The sequence below is a fragment of the Hordeum vulgare genome, chromosome 1H, assembly GCF_904849725.1.
Source record: "Hordeum vulgare subsp. vulgare chromosome 1H, MorexV3_pseudomolecules_assembly, whole genome shotgun sequence".
NCBI lineage: Eukaryota > Viridiplantae > Streptophyta > Magnoliopsida > Poales > Poaceae > Hordeum > Hordeum vulgare.
The window spans coordinates 455,670,710-455,692,559 of NC_058518.1; the positions used below are offsets into that span (position 1 = coordinate 455,670,710).

The 21,850-nt window shown below is 45.5% G+C and overlaps 1 protein-coding gene across 1 annotated transcript; it reads right to left on the minus strand.

Moving 5' to 3' along the window:
- Nucleotides 1–16,128: 16,128 nt before the first annotated feature.
- Nucleotides 16,129–21,813, minus strand: LOC123444827 (protein RETICULATA-RELATED 5, chloroplastic-like). Its single transcript, XM_045121685.1, has 7 exons — nucleotides 20,785–21,813; nucleotides 19,731–19,860; nucleotides 18,820–19,344; nucleotides 18,581–18,688; nucleotides 17,837–18,382; nucleotides 17,234–17,356; nucleotides 16,129–16,525 (listed from the first exon to the last, which is right to left on the minus strand). The coding sequence occupies exons 1-7, from the start codon at nucleotides 21,390–21,392 to the stop codon at nucleotides 16,337–16,339; spliced, it is 2,229 nt and encodes a 742-aa protein (XP_044977620.1). The 5' UTR covers nucleotides 21,393–21,813; the 3' UTR covers nucleotides 16,129–16,336.
- Between the last annotated feature and the right edge of the window lie 37 nt (nucleotides 21,814–21,850).

Sequence of the window (21,850 nt, forward strand, 5' to 3'; positions counted from 1 at the left end):
AGTGGGCTTATGAAAACCTTTTCAAACTAATGAAGTGACAACCAGCCACTAACAGAAACAAGTATGATTGGGAGAAACAAGATATGAACAATTCTTACACCAAGAGGATTCATTGAGAACTTAGATTAATGACAAGCACCATGATAGCAACAATCCATAGGAAAAGATTTAGGTGAAATCCAAACCAAAATAACTCAATGAAGAAATCATGGGTTGAAATATCTCATGATCATAGAATTGGTGGGTTTAATTATCTCACACTTGAAAGGAAATCTCTTCGAGGCTCCTACACTAACAAGAATGCTATAATACCACCTCAAAGGATAAAGGAAGAACAATTGCACATAGAAATGCAAGAGAAAGGATACTTGAGGTTCTCCAACAAGAATCTTGAAAAACACTTGAGAATGGATTGAAACCTTGATGAACCACCATGAAGGACCTCCGTATACAAATGAATGATACCACGATATGAAGGTAGAAAAGAATAAGATTATGACATTGCCAAGATTTAGATGAAGTCTCACAAAGAGATACTTAAAAGAACTTGGAACTCCAGAAAAGAAAGATAGGCACTTGAGAAAAGAATTGATATCATGAGCCCTTTGGAAGAAGAATTGAAATCTCTTGGAAGAAGGAAGGACAATAATAAGAATTATGTTATGCTCATCCTTCATCAAATTAAATTGATGACAAGCAACGGATCTAGCATACAACTTATTCTTCTGAAAAGATTGAGGAGAGATATGAGCACAAACTAGAAGAATTGTTGCAAGAAGCACCGGTGAGAATTGAAATGAATGAGGCAACCATGAATGACAGGAGATACATGAGAAAGAAGAGATCATGAGCCACCTCAGAGAAAACTAGAACAAGGCACAAAAATAATTGAGAGACGAACGAAGAGACAACAATTGAGAAGAATTGAGGATGAAAGCTGAAAGCTGAGAACGAAGAATCTTCTGAAATGATGGCCTTCGGAGGAACGAGAATGAAAAACAACTCAGAAATGCACCGGATCGCAAGAAAGGGATACTCATGATTGACAACAATTAAGACGATGGCACAAGGCTGAAATGATGAATCTCCAAGAGAATGGACCAAGATTTGAGAGAAACACTGCTTCAGATTTCCAAGCTGAGAATGATGACGAGAAACAACACCACGAATAACTGAGACACTCTGGAATAAAGAAGAATGCAAGGTTGAGCCAAATATGAGAATTAACTCAAATTGATTTTTGAAGAAGGAATAAGACTGATGAAATTCATACTTACGTCATAGTTGAAAGAATTAGATATCTCCGGGAAAGATTACAAGAGTCAGATAAGATCTTGGGAAAACCTGTGGGTTATGGGCCCACTCAAGAAACCACCGTCAGAAAAGATTGCTTAGAAGAGAGATATTGCACTGGTACAAATGAAGACTAGATGAGGTTAGCACCCCGAAATAAATTAAAGAATTGAAAACAAGAATTTCTGAGATAACTTCAACGCTTCGGATAGAATAGAGATAACTGAATAAACAAGATAGGTTGATAAAAATCCCCAACATGAGAAAGAATTACAAGGACGAAAGGAATATGATGAACACGGACAACTGAATTAAATTCACCGGTAAAGATGAGAAGAATGAATAAATATGACACGAATCTCCTGAGACTCTTCACAATGAATCACCGGCTACAAAAGGAAGAAGAGATAGCGGAAGCATCGCTGAATCTAAAGGCACTAGGATGATGACTGAAACATTAAAGAAAAGGGCGGGAGGGCGGGGAAAAACAAAGACAACTTGAGACACATGAGATGAACTCCGGAAAGGATTGAGAGAATGATCTGCAAAATTAGAGAGGATTGAATTCACTGAAGAGAAGCACACCGGTTGAAAAGAATTAACATGACGACTCCGGTTGACAAAATTGATAACACAATTGATTTGAGCAAAGAGAATTAGCATTCCCACAAAAATATGAGAACACCTCTTAGGAAAGATCTGAAATCACCATTTGACATCGAAGCAACACGAATTACCATATTCAGCAAAACAAAGGGATGAGGCTTATGAAACAAGCCAGAACAAACTCATGAGAGAGATTTCGTCCGATATTTTTGTGGACAGGATCGCACGGGCTCGAACCTTACAATAGCCATCAAGTGCAAGGCAGTGCACCCGACATACGAAGCATCCCCGAGTCGTAGCAAGCTACAAGGACTCTTTAAGACACGACGTGTACCGCTGTAAGTCGACCATGAACAAACGAATCCACTAGATGTCGAACCCCAACCTAACATCATGTATTTGTTGGAAGATTGTCCTATAAGCAACTACTTGAATTCCCACCTATGAATTCCCGAAATATCTGGTCATGCAATCTGGTACACGGATACAAGGAGTAATATCACACAACTCCTATACTAACCCGTCACCTGTATCACATCCGTCAACACACAACCAGAATCTTGGACCTTCATCTACAACAGACCCTCGTGATCACAACGATACAAAGTATGGCAGTACTCTCGAACAATCTGCACCAGTACTCGGGACATCGGGGTTATCTCGCCACTACTAGTATTGAAGCAATTACGAACATCCTTCGTTCTGAGATACTAAGAAACCTGAATGATAGCGATGTGCTCGAGAATCCCCTGGAGCTCAACTCCCCTGAGACTTAGAGCAGATAGGAGGCACCAAGACAGAACTCCGTCACATCGGCATCATATAGATCTCAAAATATCCGCGTGGTCCTAAAACAAATTGAGTGAGAAGAGGAGTAGAACGAATTATTACGTCAAGATTCCTCACCAGAGCATAGAAGAGGAGAAAAAAGAATCCTACTCTCCGATGTATAACTAGACTCAAATAGTTTTTCACTAGACTCGACTCGGCCAAGTTCGATCAATCAAGGGGGCTCCTAGGTCGGTACGGTTCTGATACCAACTTGTCACGCCCAAGATGCGACCCTATCCTCAAAATGGCACGAAGGCCTCGTCAGGGATAGAAGCGCATCTCGTCGTGTCGCAAGAATGGATATCGTTACAAGTACATGTACTGAAAAGAAGAGATATATATAGAGTTGGCTTACACTCGCCACAAGCTACATCAGAGTCACATCGGTACATTACATAATCATCAAGAGTAAGAGCAGGGTCCGACTACGGACGAAATCAAACGACAAAAGAAGAACGATGTCCATCCTTGCTATCCCAGGCTGCCGGCCTGGAACCCATCCTAGATCGATGAAGAAGAAGAAGAAGAAGCAACTCCAAATGAACAATCAACGCGCTCGCGTCAAGTAACCTTTACCTGTACCTACAACTGGTGTTGTAGTAATCCGTGAGCCACAGGGGACTCAGCAATCTCATTTCCAAAGGTATCAAGACTAGCAAAGCTTAATGGGTGAGGTAAGGTTAAGTGGTGAGGTTGCAGCAATGGCTAAGCATATATTTGGTGGCTAACTTACGAGTACAAGAAAATAAGAGGGGGATGATCTACGCATAACGGACGTGAAGTACTGATGATCAAAAGAATGATCCTAAACACCTACCTACGTCAGACATAACCCCACCGTGTCCTCGATCGGAGAAAGAACTCACGAAAGAGACAGTCACGGTTACGCACACAGTTGGCATATTTTAATTACGTTAACTTCGAGTTATCTAGAACCAGTGTTAAACAAAGTTTCCACGTTGCCACATAACCGCGGGCACGGCTTTCCGAAAGATTTAACCCTGCGGGGGTGCTCCAACTAGTCCATCACAAATTACCACAAGCCGCATAGAAATCCTCAATCACGAAGCTCGCGATCTCGTGGATTCCCTAGTGGAAAACCTCAACTCTGAGATTACCCAAAGCATCACCGGAATCCCGATGCACAAGATAACTCGTCAAAGGTAAAACTAATCCAGCAAGGCCGCCCGGCGTGTCGACGATCCCGATAGGAGCCGCGTATCTCGTTCTCAGGACACGACGGATAAGCCTAGCTTACGGTGGCCTCATAGAAATTTCCCGAGTTGCCACGGGTTGGCCCCGCAAACGGCTCTAGTTTTGGACCAGCACCAACAGCACTGGCCCCCCTGTACTATGTAGAATTACTCCTCGGGTAGCGCTAACTCCCTATGCATTTCAGTATTATCAAAATATTATGTTGGGCAAATAGTACCAATGTTGGGCCTTGCCAGATCAGCTTTAATCTAAAACGAATTATCAAGGGGGTCCCCATAACAACCCCGATCGTGTTAGGAGCGCTCGTTTATGGAACATAACACCGGTAGCCGAAACTAAGGGGGCAAAGGTGGAACAAAACACCAGGCTAGAAAGGCCGAGCCTTCCACCTTTTACCAAGTATATAGGTGCATTAAATTAAATAGCATTAATATGGTGATAAGACAAGGGACCCATGTTATCACATGGAAGCAACTGCACCTGCAACTAGCAACACTAACACAGGGTTAAGCAAGCAGTAACATAGCCAATCAGTGGTTTGCTAGGTCGAACAGGTTGAGGGTTTTCATGGCATTGTTGAGAGGCTAATATTTAACATGTGGTAGGCAACGAGACATAATCGATAGAAGCGGTAAAAACTAGCATGGCAATGATAGTAATGGTATCTGGGGAAATGATCATCTTGCCTGAGATCCCGCTTGGTAGAAGAACAACTCGGTGAAGCAGACGAACCAACATAGTCGAACGGGTCCTCACATTCCGACACGCTTGCGGAACTCTATCGAGACGGAGCAAACCGAAAACAACATCAACACAGATATTCACCACACGATGCACAACATGATGCATGAACGGTCTAATGCACGGCATGACAATCACAATAATCAAACACTACACATTAAGTGAAGCTCGATATGCAATGAGTTGTATATCGACGAAGCACCACGTTTAATTATTAGTTCACTCCCGTTAAATTTACCGGCAAGATTAAATGTTTTTAACATGGCCAGGGGTGAAGCGACGGTTCTACGTGGCATCCTAGTAGGGTAACACGCGAGACGTAGATCGGAGCTACGTCACGAGAACATGCAACACAAGATGTTATGCCATGAATGCATCACGCATGCAATGACAGTCACAACACGTTCCGGTACTGATAGCTCGACGAGATACCGATGCAACTAATTGGAGGTGTGTGCATATCATTTCAAACAAAATGATGGGGTGATCCCGATTACCGGGTTCCCCATGTGCCGGAGGCAGATTATGGGGTATCTGCAACTAGCAAAATACTACAAGAAGAAAAGGAAAAGAAAAGAAAAAAGAAACATAATAATTCAACCTCTATGGGATTTGACCCCAGGACCTTGTGCATGTGGATTGACAGGGGAACCAGGATGACATGCAGATGCTAGTGATTTCAAAGGGTCAAGGCTGAACATAAAATAGATGCACTACTTAAAACATGGCCAGGGGTGAAGCGTCGGTTCTACGTGGCATCCTAGTAGGGTAACACGCGAGACGTAGATCGGAGCTACGTCACGAGAACATGCAACACAAGATGTTATGCCATGAATGCATCACGCATGCAATGACAGTCACAACACGTTCCGGTACTGATAGCTCGACGAGATACCGGTGCAACTAATTGGAGGTGTGTGCATATCATTTCAAACAAAATGATGGGGTGATCCCGATTACCGGGTTCCCCATGTGCCGGAGGCAGATTATGGGGTATCTGCAACTAGCAAAATACTACATGAAGAAAAGGAAAAGAAAAAAAAAGAAACATAATAATTCAACCTCTATGGGATTTGACCCCAGGACCTTGTGCATGTGGATTGACGGGGGAACCAGGATGACATGCAGATGCTAGTGATTTCAAAGGGTCAAGGCTGAATATAAAATAGATGCACTACTTAAAACATTGAAAACGAAAATAAATGCGGAAGCTAAAAGAATGCAGTCATGGTGATTTGATCACTGGACCTCCAGGAGGTAGAACTGCTGCGCTAACCAACTGGGCTAGCACCCCGTTTTGGTAGGCAACGAGACATAATCGATAGAAGCGGTAAAAACTAGCATGGCAATGATAGTAATGGTATCTGGGGAAATGATCATCTTGCCTGAGATCCCGCTTGGTAGAAGAACAACTCGGTGAAGCAGACGAACCAACATAGTCGAACGGGTCCTCACATTCCGACACGCTTGCGGAACTCTATCGAGACGGAGCAAACCGAAAACAACATCAACACAGATATTCACCACACGATGCACAACATGATGCATGAACGGTCTAATGCACGGCATGACAATCACAACAATCAAACACTACACATTAAGTGAAGCTCGATATGCAATGAGTTGTATATCGACGAAGCACCACGTTTAATTATTAGTTCACTCCCGTTAAATTTACCGGCAAGATTAAATGTTTTTAACATGGCCAGGGGTGAAGCGACGGTTCTACGTGGCATCCTAGTAGGGTAACACGCGAGACGTAGATCGGAGCTACGTCACGAGAACATGCAACACAAGATGTTATGCCATGAATGCATCACGCATGCAATGACAGTCACAACACGTTCCGGTACTGATAGCTCGACGAGATACCGATGCAACTAATTGGAGGTGTGTGCATATCATTTCAAACAAAATGATGGGGTGATCCCGATTACCGGGTTCCCCATGTGCCGGAGGCAGATTATGGGGTATCTGCAACTAGCAAAATACTACAAGAAGAAAAGGAAAAGAAAAGAAAAAAGAAACATAATAATTCAACCTCTATGGGATTTGACCCCAGGACCTTGTGCATGTGGATTGACAGGGGAACCAGGATGACATGCAGATGCTAGTGATTTCAAAGGGTCAAGGCTGAACATAAAATAGATGCACTACTTAAAACATGGCCAGGGGTGAAGCGTCGGTTCTACGTGGCATCCTAGTAGGGTAACACGCGAGACGTAGATCGGAGCTACGTCACGAGAACATGCAACACAAGATGTTATGCCATGAATGCATCACGCATGCAATGACAGTCACAACACGTTCCGGTACTGATAGCTCGACGAGATACCGGTGCAACTAATTGGAGGTGTGTGCATATCATTTCAAACAAAATGATGGGGTGATCCCGATTACCGGGTTCCCCATGTGCCGGAGGCAGATTATGGGGTATCTGCAACTAGCAAAATACTACATGAAGAAAAGGAAAAGAAAAAAAAAAGAAACATAATAATTCAACCTCTATGGGATTTGACCCCAGGACCTTGTGCATGTGGATTGACGGGGGAACCAGGATGACATGCAGATGCTAGTGATTTCAAAGGGTCAAGGCTGAATATAAAATAGATGCACTACTTAAAACATTGAAAACGAAAATAAATGCGGAAGCTAAAAGAATGCAGTCATGGTGATTTGATCACTGGACCTCCAGGAGGTAGAACTGCTAACCAACTGGGCTAGCACCCCGTTTTGATATTTAACAGGATACTGGCCAGAAGAAGTAGTACCTCTGCAGGAACATCAACGGAAATAGGGCAAAAATAAATTGCCACACCTGGGATTCGAACCCCACATATCTGGGAAACAGATTACCACTCTAACCAGTTGGACTGTGAAGAAACTATGCACAAATACGAGTTGTTTGCTACAAGACCATACCATGTCGCGAACCTGACGAAACTGAACACGAACAGCTTTGTAGCAGGTCGGGATGCAGGGGATGCCACGGCGGAATCGGCCTGGGGATGAGGTTCGGCGGCACGAAAAATGGCGGGGTTCAATAGCTCCGGTACCGGGGGTTCCATTCCCGGCAACGAGGTGGCTTGGGGCGGCGCGGACGCGGAGATCGGGCGACTGACTACATGGTTGTACCTGTAGACAAGAAGAAGAAGAGGTGTGCTGAGCGGCAGGAGAAAGGGGAAGAGCAACAACGAGGGGAAGGAAGCAGGGCGCACGGGGTATTGGCCTGAGCGGGCGGCGGCTTGGACGAGGGGAGCCACCTGGGTGCATCAGGGCGAGCTTCATCTGCTTCCTTGACGCTGCTATTGGCTGAAGAACAAAAGGGGTAAGGGGTACACAGAAGTTCGGAGAAAAAGCACAGGAAGAAAGAAGAAACAGGGAGAGAGGGATTCGAGAGGGGGAGGAGAGAAAGGGGGGAGGAAGAAGGGAAGGATGGCGCAGGGGCACCGGCCTGGGGGAGGTGCTCGCCGGCGGCGACACTCCGGTGAGCAGCGCGGGGACGCAGGCCCGGAGCGGCGCCTCAAGCGACCAGCCGACGAGGGTGCGGGCAGGAGGAGGCTCTGCCTCGGGCTGCAGGGGCGCTACAGCACGCGGCGGACGGGGAGCCTCGGGCTCCTTGCTTGCGGAGGACGCGTCCAGGAGGACATGCACGACGAATCGGTTGGACTCTGGATGGCTTGGCGGAGAAAACGAGGTGGGCGGCGGCTTGATCGGGAGGAGATCCCGAGGGAGACGTGGCTGGCGGCGGAGGAGGGACAAACCTCCTAAATTTTAGGGTTTGGCCTATTTTAGACTATGGTCTAAATATATATAGCTAGAGGGTTAGGAATAGGTGCATCTGGACCCTCCGATGTACATCGGATGGTCGATATAATTAGGTTCGGGAGTGTAATGGACAACCCGATGACGATTTGCTGTAAAACGGGGTTGATCCGGATCCAACGGTCACGACCGCCCGGTTCGGGTTCCGGAAGGTTTTCAGTCTAGGTTGCCCGCAGGTCGGTGCAGTGTGCAGAGAGGCTAGGCGGAGATGAGAGGGAAAACGGGCAGCCCGGCATCGGGGTTTCAAACACCGAAATACGTCCGACGATAGACCGAATACGGTGCCGCTACGGTCGACCGTTCGGGTACCAGACGGACTCCGATTGCGACGAAACTCGACAGGCGGTCTACCTATATTAAAATAAGACCGCACGTCAAATATCAACCCAATCTGAGAAAGTTTTACGCACACTTTTAAAACAGGGTTTTGACGATGCCGCGGGCGCGTGCGTGTGTGGTCGGGCTCCGAACGGACAACGACGAGAACCGGCAACTAACACGGATGCAAGTTGAAAACTGGCGGCAACGAGATGCCGATGCAATGCTGATGATGCGCATGATGCGATGATGATGCGACAAATAAAAATAACCACACGGCGAAAACAGAATAAAAGGGGGGAGTCTTCTGGAACGTCGGTCTCGGGCTGTCACACATCTTGAGGAAGCCAAGATCATCATCATCTAGCTCAAGAGGTCGAGGTGCAAGGTATAGGTTTGCCCTTGATAGGTTTTCTGTTTTAGGATAGAATGATGTACTGTCAAGGGGGGGGGGCTCTCAGTAGCTTGATCGTATCGTTCGTTGAGAGCTCAAACCATTTGCATCCTTGCATCATACTTCTTGGTTCTTATTTGGTGTTTCTCTTTGTGAGTTTTAGAGCTTATGGTCATCTTCATGACAAGCTCGAGTTCATCGAAAACGGAGTCCATATGCATCTACTATGATGTTTTCGATGTTGGAGTTTTTGCCGGTTCTTCATTCATAGAGGTCTCACATCTCTATATCATTGGCATTTTCATCGTTGTTTGGATAGCTCTTGTCGTCCTGAATCCAACAAGCTTCGGTTTGCTCGATTCGGAGCTCGTATGCGAAAGTTATGGTTGTTTCAGTGGCGAGCGGTAGTACCGCTGGACCTAGCGGTAGTACCGCTAGAGCTGACGGTAGTACCGCTGGCCCTAGCGGTAGTACCGCTAGTGCTGGCGGTAGTACCGCTGTCCCAGCGGTAGTACCGCCCCTGGTCAGCGGTAGTACCGCTCCAGGACTTTAGTACCGTCATCTTTGCGGTTGTACCACGTCAGACTTTTTGCGAAGACTTTCTTGGCGGTGGTTGGCCCGGTAGTATCTTTGCACTACCATGGGCCCAGCGGTAGTACCGCTGGAGGGTCAGTGGTAGTACCGCTGCAGCCAGCGGTAGTGCCGCTGGGCTCGGGCTATAAGTGGGGGTAACGGTCTGATTCCTTCCCCCACTATATAAAGGGGGTCTTCTTCCCCCTTGGTTTTATCCATCCGTTGAGCTCGTGTTCTTCCCCCATTGTTGACCTTCTTAGAGCTTGCTAACTCTCAATCCCTCCAGTGATTCTTGCTTGTTCTTGAGGGAAAAGAGAGAGGAGATCTAGATCCACATCTCCACCAATCACTTTCTCCTTTATGTGAGGGGAACCCCTTGGATCTAGATCTTGGAGTTCTTTGTGAGCTCCTTGTTCTTCCTCTCATATTTCTCCATAGCTTTTGTTGTTGTGGAGGGATTTGAGTGTGAGGGACTTGACCACTTCGTGTGTTCTTGCCATTGCATTAGTTGCTTCACTTTGAGTTCTCCATGGTGATACGTGGAAGTGAAGTTTGAGAAGCTTATTACCTTTTGGTACTTAGTATTCTAGAGTTTGTTCTTTGTGGATGCTTTGGCGTCCTAGAAGCTTGGTGGTGTCTCGGAGCTCAATCATTTGTGGTGTAAAGCTCCGGGCAAGCGTCGGGGTCTCCAATTAGGTTGTGGAGATTGCCCCGAGTGAAAAGACCTCGATGACGCCTAGAGGGGGGTGAATAGGCTATTTAAAAACTTCTTCGGATTTGGCTTGAACCTAATGCGGAAATAAACTAAGAGGGTACTTGTCAAGCACAAATCCTAAATGCACTAGGCACTGCAACGTGTATCAACAACACGATATACCAAGATGGACACAATACAGTTACTAACAAGCACAAGTAAGTTACACAAACTTACTTGAGCTATATCACTCGACAAGTAGGTGAACAACCCAAGATACTAGATCACACTATATCAACACAAAATATCAAGGGCTGCAAGTATGAACATGTGGATATAGAGGGTATGCTTGAATGATTAATCTTGTACAAGAAATAGCCAACACAATATAATGAGCACAACCAATATGCAATGTATGTATGCTCAAATAACACAAGTAAACCATAAGTGAGGAGTTAGGGTTAAGGATAACCAAGGTCACTGAGACGAAGATGTATCCCGATGTTCACTTCCTTGGAGGGAAGCTAGTCACCGTTAGAGAGGTGGATGTTACCACGAAGGCACACCAACGCCACGAAGGCTCACCCTATTCTCCCTTTGAGATAACACCACGAAGGCGTTTCTCAACCACTAGTGGTAAGCCTTTGAGGTGGCTTCCAAACCCTCACAAACTTTTCCGGGGGAAATCACACGAATTGATTCCTCTACGAAGAACTCCTACCGCCTAGGAGTCTCCAAACTCCAAGAGTAACAAGATCACGGGGAATGCTCAAAACTTGCTCAAACCACAAATAGCTTGGGTTGAGAGAAGGAGAGGAAGACGATCTATCTTTTGATTGGAACAACTCTCAAAGGGGCTCACAAATGCTCTTGGGATCTAAGATTTGGAGTGAGCAAATGTGTGTGAGGTGGAAATGTGTTCTTATGAGGATAAGGCTGTGTTAGGCCACCCTCTCACGAAGTGGGAGGGGGGTATTTATAGTGGGGAGAGAAAAAGAGCCGTTGGGGACTCCTTAAGTCACACAGGGTCCGGACGTCCGATAGTTGTCGGAAGTCCGGGCGTCCGCGAGGGGTCGGACGTCCGACATGGGTCGGTCGTCCGAGGCCTGTAGATACGACTGAAACTATTTTGAATTAAACAGCGACCGGACGTCCGACAGGGGTCGGTCGTCCGAGGCCTGAAGATACGACTGAACCTATGTTGAATTTATCAGCCACCGGACGTCCGGAGAGGACCGGAAATCCGAGTTATACAGCTCAACTTCTACTCGTGGTAGGTTCCGGATTTCCGACGGGTGTTGGATGCCCGGCGCTCGAACGTCCGGAGGGAGCCGGATTTTCGAGATATAGAACTCAACTTCTACTGGTGCAGGCTTCCGGATTTCCGGGTCTTGGCCGGACATCCGTGCCTCGGACGTCCGGAGGAAGCCGGAAGTCCGATTATATGGCTCTGATTTCTCTGGTATAGGATCCCGGATTTCCGAACTAGTCGGTCGTCCGGTCCTCGGACGTCCGGAGAAAGCCGGATGTCCGAGGCACTGGTTCTGTTTTCAGATAACAACAAAGCAGTGGAGATGTGGTCTGAGCAGAAAGTGATGATGTAGTTTGAGCAAGTTCATCGCAAAACCTGTGATCCCCTCTTAATAGTGCGGGATCCCTAAGGACTCAAGAATCATAAAAGAGTACTGATGATCCATACTTGAGTGTATACTTTTATTCGCTGATCATCACTCCGCACAACTAACGTCAAAGGAACTCATACCTTTGAGTTAGCCCTTTCACCTGAGCTTGATGTTGTTGTTCCTTCTTGGCTCAAGTTGAAAGCAAGACATGATGAATTCTTCAAGTAGCTTTCCCATACACAATGCGGAAAGCCTAGCTTATGTATTCATCTTCATTTGTCCACCATGTGAAAATCCACAAGAATCAAGCATGTAGTGCTCAGGAATGCTTATCTTGATCTTGTCCTTGTTAGCACATGAGGTTGTCCTTATCAACATCCTTGTTAGCTTATGTTTCAATGATATATTCGTGATGATCCACTTGAACTTGCACACCACAATCTTGATGACGATCACCACTTGACGTCATCCTTCATGGGTTGTATGAGATCTTCCTTTTGACGCAAGCCCAATGAAAGCACACCTAACCCCCACACAGGAGTCTCACAAAGACCATGGGTTAGTACACAAACACGTAATGGACAATGCTTACCATACCATGGGATCACTTGATCCCTCTCGGTACATCTTATACGCTTTGTGTGTTGATCATCTTGATTTACTCTTTGTCTGAGATCTTGATCAACCTAGTGTTTCTATGACCATTCTTTGGATAATACCTTGAATAACATCTTGGTCGTCATATAAACTCCTTGAACCCAACAGATGGACTTCAAGAAGTGCCTATGGACAAATCCTATAAATATAACTGAAGGAAACCATTAGTCCATAGGAATTGTCATCAATTACCAAAACCACATATGGAGATATATGCTCTAACACCGAGCAATTTGTACGGGTACCGGTAACCGCCCCCAAGGGTTGCCACGCGTACGGGTTCGGTGACCGCCCCCAAGGGTTGCCATTTGTACGGGTTCGGTGACCGTCCTCAAGGGTCCCTTAGTGGAATCACGGCATCTTGCATTGTGCGAGGGCATGAGGAGATTACAGTGGTCTTAGTGGCATTTTGGGGAGCATTGTGCCTCCACACCGCTCCAACGGAGATTAGCATCCTCAAGGGTGTGAACTTCGGGATACATCATCGTCTCCGTGTGCCTCGGTTATCTCTTACCTGAACCCTTTACTTATGCACTTTACTTTGTGATAGCCATATTGTTTATTGTCATATGTCTTGCTATCACTTAGTTGTTTATCTTGCTTAGCATAAGTTGTTGGTGCACATAGGTGAGCCTAGTTGTTGTAGGTTTTGTGCTTGACAAATTAAACGTTAGTTTTATTCCGCATTTGTTCAAGCCTAAACCGTAATTATTTTAAAGCGCCTATTCACCCCCCCTAGGCGACATCCACGTCCTTTCATCAATCTAGGGTGTGTGGCGGCCCGCCAACGTGATCCCGATGGCTGGTATGGTCGGAATCGAAGGCGGCGCCCGACGGCGGTGGGTGGGGGAAAAGTGCGGGCTGAAATGTCCGATCCACCAACGCTCTCGATATATACAGGGCACCGACGGGGCGAAGGGGAGAACCTGCGTTTTCGCGGGTTGAGGTGTGCATTTTGCCGCACCCCGAAAAAAAAATACGGGTCGGACGCGTTTGCGGGGTCTGGTCGGGTAGCTTTTTCCGCTCGACCCGTATTTTGGCGGTTATTTTATGGGTCGGGGCATTATACCGGGTCTGCTAGAGATGCTCTAAGGGTCTCTCTTCTACATACTATTGGAGCATGAGAAGAGAAGAGGCCCTCGCGCACTCCTCCTCCGCCGCCCGCCACGCCACGCCTCGTCACGACGGGGTTGCGGGAATGAGCCTCTCCGGATCCTGTATGAGAGAGGGGCGATTAGGTTTTGGGAGACTCATCGTCATGTCTTCACCAACCGAAGCCGACCGTATCGCCCGCGAGAAGGCCGAAGCCGACAAGAAGGCAACCGAGGATACTGTTGTTGATGCTGCGGTCAACTCACTGATCGGAGGGTATAACTCATTTATCCCGCTCCTGTTTATTTCAGTTTTAGCAGTACTAGCTATATGCGTAGATGTTTTGACTATATGCGTAATACATGCTAGTCTGCTTGGTAATCAGTATGTCATTAATCTATTCAATGCCATGATAGTGATTATTTCGTGGATTAATCTATCGAAAAATTGCCTATTTACTCAGCACTTAGTACAATTTTATACTAAAGTTGTACTAATTTAAATTAATTGATGATGAGTTAGAACAGTTTTATACTTCCCCGTCACGGTTTAGAAGATGCGTTTCGTTTACATGCATTTTCAGAATATAAAAGAATTAAGGCGCGTGACATTTACTGCTTGGTTGATTAGGAATACTAGTAGACTGCATGCATTGCTCATTTAGTGGTTGTATGAATTACTATGCATTATTTTTTAAAATAATTAGGTGATGTACGGTTATTGTGTGAGCACCTGAAAAAAGTTAGAGTCAATTGAAATTCACCTTGGTCTCAAAGATCGTTCATGCGCGCCTTCTAAACTATGATGGAAGGAATGCTATTAAAGGTGTACTAAGTCAGCATCAATTAAGAGCCATGCTACCCGTCGGCAGGCGGATTTTTTTCTTTTCAAAAGATCCATCGCCTCGATAGCCCCCAGATTGACAGCTATTCAATGTCCAACGTTGTTTTTATTATTGCAACAAAGATAGTGTTGCAGACAACTTTGCAACAAATCTTATGATGCACAAATCTCTTGCAACATAGGTGATATTGCAAAAAAAAATATCATCAGTATTTTTGCAACATGGATGTTGTTCCGGGAAAAAGAATACAACACAAATAATGTTGCAGAAAATATTTACGGTTTTTCTTTGTTTTTTATTTTTTGCAACATGGAAATTGTTAAGGAAAGTAACTTTGCAACATCCATAATATTACAGAAAGAGAGACCAAAGACACGCATACATATGTCATACAGAGGAGATGGCGGATCGCTCACATGCGATCCACCGGGTGAAGGTAAGCGTTTTCCCACGTTGTAGTGCATGAAAATATACAGAAAATTTTCCCCACATTGTAGTTATAATGCTTTGTTGCTCTACAAAGTTTGAAGTTCATATGTTGCTTTATTTGGAAGAAAAAAAAGTTAGCATGCGGATTGTGATGTAGAAAATGGATGTCTAATGGATGGCTAGATAAGAGCATCCATAGCAGATCCAGTCTAAGTGATCAAATTCGTAAAAAAAATGTGTTTTATAGTTTTGGTCGCAAAAAATGTGCAAAACAAAAACCGTAAAAGTGGTCTAAACTGTAAAAAAATTAAGGGGTATGGTAAAGGCACACTCGAAACCCTTATTTTTAAAGGTTGGAAGGTCGATTCTAGGGGCCTCCGTATACCGATCAAACCTCGTCAAAGCAAACACGCCGCAGCGGAGTTTGCCGAAATCCGTCCTAAACTTGTCGAAATTCATCACCACACGTCGAAAAAGGCCGTTGGATGCCGCAATCGATCGCCGCCGGTTTGAATTGGACGAGCTCGACCTCGCCATGGCCTCCCATGACCTCAGCCTGGCCGCCGGAATCCTCCCAGCGCAGCAAGCAAAGGGACACGGCTCGGTCGGAGCGGCTGGCAACAGAGCAAGTCACTGACGACGGAGACGATGAGGCATGGCCGGCGAGGTTAGGCGCGGCCGACGTGGTGATGGGACGCAATTGAGGGGACGGGCCACAACTGACGGGCGATGGGGCATTGCCGACAAGGTTGGACGCGACCGGCGTGGCCAGCTGGAGGAAGGGGCGGTAGCCATCGAATCGGACGAAGGAGCTCTTTACCGCAGTTTTACATTTTCTTTTACAGCCTCTTTTACAGTTTCTGTTCGGACATAGCTAAAATGGATCCTTAAAATGTCTTTTCTTCGACCGGTATCTCAATTTTACAGTTTGCGTTTTTATAGGGTCTGCTAGAGATGCTCTAAGGGGTGCAGTACACCTGAGCTCAGTCACAACTTTCCCACAGCATAATAAATGCCAATTAATCCCCGAGATGCTGATCGTGTTCTCCTTACATATGTACAAAGTACAGGCTACAACAGTATATTTACTCTAGAAAAAATGATTAACTGCAGTACTTTATGTTTTTCCCATATGAAATAGTCCATTCTTGGGCGGTCCAATAGCCCATTGTGGACTTTGAAGCCGATGGAAAGCAACCAAATCACTTGGTCGGGTCACTCGATTGGTCTGCGGTGCTGTTGTTGTTGCTGCTGCTGCTGTCATCCGGGTTCTGTACATCTGTTCTACCGCTGTCTAACTGGGATGTTTCAGGTGGTGTAGTGACCTCATCAGAAGGAAGCTGTTCCTGAATCTTCTGTATTCCAGTGTACCGAGCAAGATCAACCCATTGCTGCAGCAAACATAGTAGCAAGTGAGGAGGGAGAAAGGCAGAAGTACCAGTATGTTCTACTGTTAGGGGCCTTTAATAAGCATATCGCTTGCTTGAAAAATCCAAAAGGGTATGCAGATTACTTCCTAAGGTACTCCCTCCTGGTGTCGAAAACGCTCTTATATTATGGAACGGAGGGAGTAATATATTAGCACCATCCGATAATGAGTATGAAAATAATGAACGAAAGCTGTTGTGAGGTGAGAAGTGTGGGAAAGTTGTTTGGCTGAGACAACTGTGAAACTGTAGATTTGGCATAAATTGTCGGTAATGCCCTTAGGGGCTGAAAGAATGTTTATATGCTACTCCCTCTGTTCCTAAATATAAGTCTTTGTAGAGATTCCAATAAAGACTACTCCCTCCGTTCCTAAATATAAGTCTTTAAAGAGGTTTCATTAGTGGTGGACTGCATACGGATGTATATAGACATATTTTAAAGTGTAGATTCACTCATTTTGCTTCGTATGTAGACTCCTAGTGAAATATCTTAAAAGACTTATATTTAGGAACGGAGGGAGTACATATGGAGCAAAATGAGTGAATCTATACTCTAAAATGCGTCTATATACATCCGTATGTTGTGTATATTTGAAATAGTATCTAAAAAGACTTGTATTTAGGAACGGAAGGAGTAATAATTGACCGCAAAGCAACGATGAAGTGCCCAACCTGTGTTCCCAAGTATGAGTTGGCTGTCCTTGCTACAAAGGACAAGAGGCCAGCAAGAAGTGGCTGATTATACTGAGTTGCCAGGCTCTCTCCCAGTCGATGCTCCAATAAGCCAGCAATGACCTTTAACATAAATATAGTAAACAAAATTAGATAAACTGTTGTAGAACAAAATAAGCTGGCAGTGGGTCAATTTTCTGTTGGGACCCGTTCGAAATGCAGAAAATCTTTGTTTTGGGTCTAGTTTACATACAGAGAAACATGTCAATATACCAAGATATATTGAATATATTACCAGATTCTGCAGCACTGATTGCAAATAAGCAAGAATGTTTCAATGTCCCATTCCGAGACTTGAACACAAAGAAGGTTATTTATAAACAGTACATCTCAACAATAACCAACTTATGCCAGGAACTATAGGTACTTATGCAACTCAAAAGATCAATATAACTAATTAGGCTTGATGATAATTAGTTACAGACCTCGGTACCACGACTCAGATAGAAAGATGTAAATTTGAGGTAGAGGTTTCATACTTCCACAACAAAACATAACCTAGACCTTTCAACTGAAAGCAACTAAGTTACTCCAACAAGTTACCTGATACCGCAAATTTGCTGATGTTCCAAGAAAGCAACTATAAACAGCTGCCGACTTCAAAACAGGAGCTCTCTTTCGCCCTGCTCCCACACTCACAGAAGGTTTCAGCACTCCTCGAGCAGCATACAGGAGATCTGAGGAAACTCCAGCCCCAACACTAGAAATAAACCCCACACCAGCAAGTTTCAAACCACCAACTATTACTGCAGCAACCCTCTGGTTCATATTCCAGTTCTGACCAAAGGAATTCTTTTGGAACGCGTTATCTGGCAATGTCCCCAAAAGGCCTTTGACAAAGCCCAAGCTCTGACCAGAATCATCATCAGTAAAAGAAAGCACTGAAATAGTTGGAGCAGGTAGCCACACTGTAAAGAAATCAACGACGGACCCTCTAATAGTATCGGTGAGGACATAGTCAATTTCCTCAAAAAATCGCCCTTTCCGTCTTTCATACTGTGCTAGTAGAGTGGTTGAAATTGATATAGCCTCTTCAATTGCTAATCTTTGAAGGAATTTTGGGTCTGCGAGCAATCTTTCCCGGAAACCCTGCAACAATTGATTGTCTTGAATGAACATTTATATAATGGAGTCTTATTACAATAGTTATTCTATTTTGAGATCAAGGACAGCATGTGCTTCAAAGTCTCAAAGAGGATTTCCAGAAACACCAATCAGATAAATTAACAAGATATATAGGTGGAAAGGACCAAGGAGCAAAACAGAATTAACGAAATATTTTCTTACTTGGAATCGGTGAATTAGCTCAGTCATAACAGGGTTTTTGTCTAGGTCAAAGAAGTTCTGCAATATCTCAGGAGAAACAACTCCAAGATCTATTCCTTTCTGAAGATCCTGCAATAATTCAGTGAAAGAGTTCCATTAGCCGAACTATATAAATCCAATTCTGCGACGATAAGGAAAAGTTTTGGCTACAGAAGTTTTTTACTAATAGAGATCTGACCGTGGCTGCTTTCATTAAATACCTGGGGTAAAGCTTCAGGCCTCCTGCCAGCAGCATTCATAACTCTAGCAATTTCAGCACGGTCAAAGCAATTTCTAGTGCAAGTTTTAGCCGCTGAATACCATAAGAAATCAGCAACTGGGATTTGACCTTCCCTCCTTATACTCTGTCTTTCAGGATCAAGTAGTACCACAACTTGGTCTTTCTTCGGTAACTTTTTAGATACTCTAGCAGGAACACCAGTTCCCCGTGACCCATATATAAGATGGCTTGCACCCGCCACAACAATTAGCATCCCTGGAGGATCTCTACCATTAAGTTCTTTCATAATTATCTGAGACATAGTATATTCATCAACTACTCTTGCCTGTGCTGATAAATATGAATTCGGACCAAAAGGAGAGTCACGAGTTGATGTAATATTCTCTATGAATGACCGGCCAGACCTAAAACCAGAAATGAAGCCAGAGCCTGCTGGAGGAGCATATTCCTTTCTTTCTGCTTTTGAAAGGCCTCCAATCCCCTCTGCTTGGACAGTTCTTTTCACCTAGTCAATAAGGGAACGTTAATTTCTACTGGTATTCATAGGTTAAGAAGCATGCACAACATAACAATATGCAAGTCATATCATGGTTTTCAGTATTAGACTCATTCAATAATATATGCTGAGTTGTCTAGGTACTCAATAGCGCTCATGCCTGCTAAAGCAGTTGTGCAGCAAGCTGCAGAAAACTGTTCCACAGGATGTGGCACAACAACTGCAATGCAAAGTATGGATATAAGATTAACACGTAGGTATCAAGGAAAAACTGCAGATGTAAGAAATTAGAAGAATTTGAATTGCTGGTGCACAATGGTATTGGTAATAAAATGTCAAAAGTTCCTGCAAACTATTGAACAGACAGTGAATAGATTATAGAAGCCATCAATCACCTGCAGTGGGGTTCCACTAGCAACAAGCTTAATTCCATTATCACGACAGAAGTTTAGAAGAGGTTCATACTCCTTCCAACGCTCTGATGGCCAGTGCGACGTGTACGACTTTAAGGTGCTGCCATTGATCCTACATAAAGCATAAGCTTGTACAATATTATCAAAGTGAAGTGAGGTCTCACTCAAGAATGTTGAGTAGCGTTGTTGTTTAGGAAACATAGATAGACTAGGATTTGTTCCTGCCTTGACTTGTACTCCAAGATGATCATGTACTCCTATATATATGCCCACGAGGCTCAAGCAATACAACAACTATTCCACCAATCCCTCTCCCCCTTCTAACATGGTATCTGCTGCAAGTTCCTAGACGTAGCCGCCGCCCACCGCTTCCGCCCCGCGTGCCGCCCCCGGGGCAGTAGATAGACTAGGATTTGTTCATGCCTTGACTTGAATTCCAAAATGATCATGTACTCCTATATGCCCACGAGGCTCAAGCAATACAACAACTATTCCACCAATCCCTCTCTTCCTTCTAACAAAGAATGCATTTCATTTCTGGATAATAGATTTTTTTTTCATGAAAGTGAAATCAAGGTATTACTTCAACTAAACTCCATCAGCACTGAAACCCTATAACTTTTATAGTTATAGAAACACTGCGCTGTTATTTACGAACAGAGATATAACTCATATAACTCCCCTCATTCTTATAATAACAATAAGGCATTAAGGAGCAAAAGATAAACAACTTATTCATTCATCTATTAAGTGGACACCAAGTGTACTTCATCTAATAAAAAAAATGTGACAAAAACAGATTAAATGGAACAGAGTAGCCTGGTAAAAGGGTTAACGACAATAGCTAAGTTAACGCACAGCAGGTCTTATCATTCTATGATAAGACGCAAATTCAGAAGACCCAATCAGAGTTCATTTCCACACACGCTAATCTCCTGAATGAACCATAATATGAACTCGCAATGTACAGCAAACGTCACCTATTCCAGCGAATCTCGTCATCCGGTTGCAAACAGGTAAAACAGTAAGGGGGTACCTTCCGCTCATGAACTGGTCGAGCTGCTGCTGGAGGTCGCAGGGGAAGGCCTCGAGCGCGAGGGACAGGCGCCTCTCGGCCTCGGCGAGGCGGCCGGCGAGCTTGGTGACGATCTCGAGCTCGAGAACGCGGTCGTCGGGGTCGGGCACCAGCTCGGCCTCGCCGAGGTAGACGACCCTGGCGGACGCCAGCTTGTCCCACACCCGGCCCTTGGCCTCCCTCCCCACCGCCTGCGGCTCCCCGATGACGGTCGCGTCGTACACCCTCGACACGGCCGATTCGTCGCCCTCGGGCTCTTTCGCCTGCGTCGGGGCAGGCGGGGCGGGGGGCGGCGACTCGGCGGGAGGCGGTGGGGACGCCTGGTCATCGGCGGCAGAGGAGGGGGCCGCGCGAAGCACGGCGGAGGCGGCGGCGAGCGAGGGGATGAGAAGGAGGAAATCGCGGCGGGAGGAGGCCGAGGCGGACACGCTGCGGCGAGGAGACGAGGAGGAGGGGGAGGGGGCGGTGCCGGAGGTGAGGGGCCTGGTGCTGAGGCGGGAGCGGGGAGACGGGAGGAGCGGTTTGAAGGAGGAGGAGGCGGCGGCGTTTCTGGCCGGCGCGTGGGACATTTTCGGAGCTCGCTTCTCCGGCAGCGCCGCGGCCGCGGGGGGCGGTGGGCAACGATCTCTTCTCTGGCGCGTAGTGCAGTGAAACTCTCTCCTTCCCCTGGTAGCCCTCTTTCCTTGTGGTGATGGATAAATTCAGTTGGAATTTGAATTTGTGTGCCGGCGTTTGGGGACTTGAAATTTCGATGACGAATAAAACTGGTTTGGAATTTGAATACAAAAAGTCGAATTTGTGGCATGGTAGGATTTCAACGACATCAAAACCAGCAAAAAATTCCATTTCGGTGGTGGATAAACTCCACGGTAGGATTTCAATGGTTGGACTCAGCCGCATCATGTAGCTTGGCTTCCGGCCATCCACATCGACAAGATCCCTACTGGACATGTGCACAAGGCGACGAGGGAAACATTAGGTGGACAAGCAGCTTCGAATGGTTATGCAAAGCAGAAGAAGAAGAAAA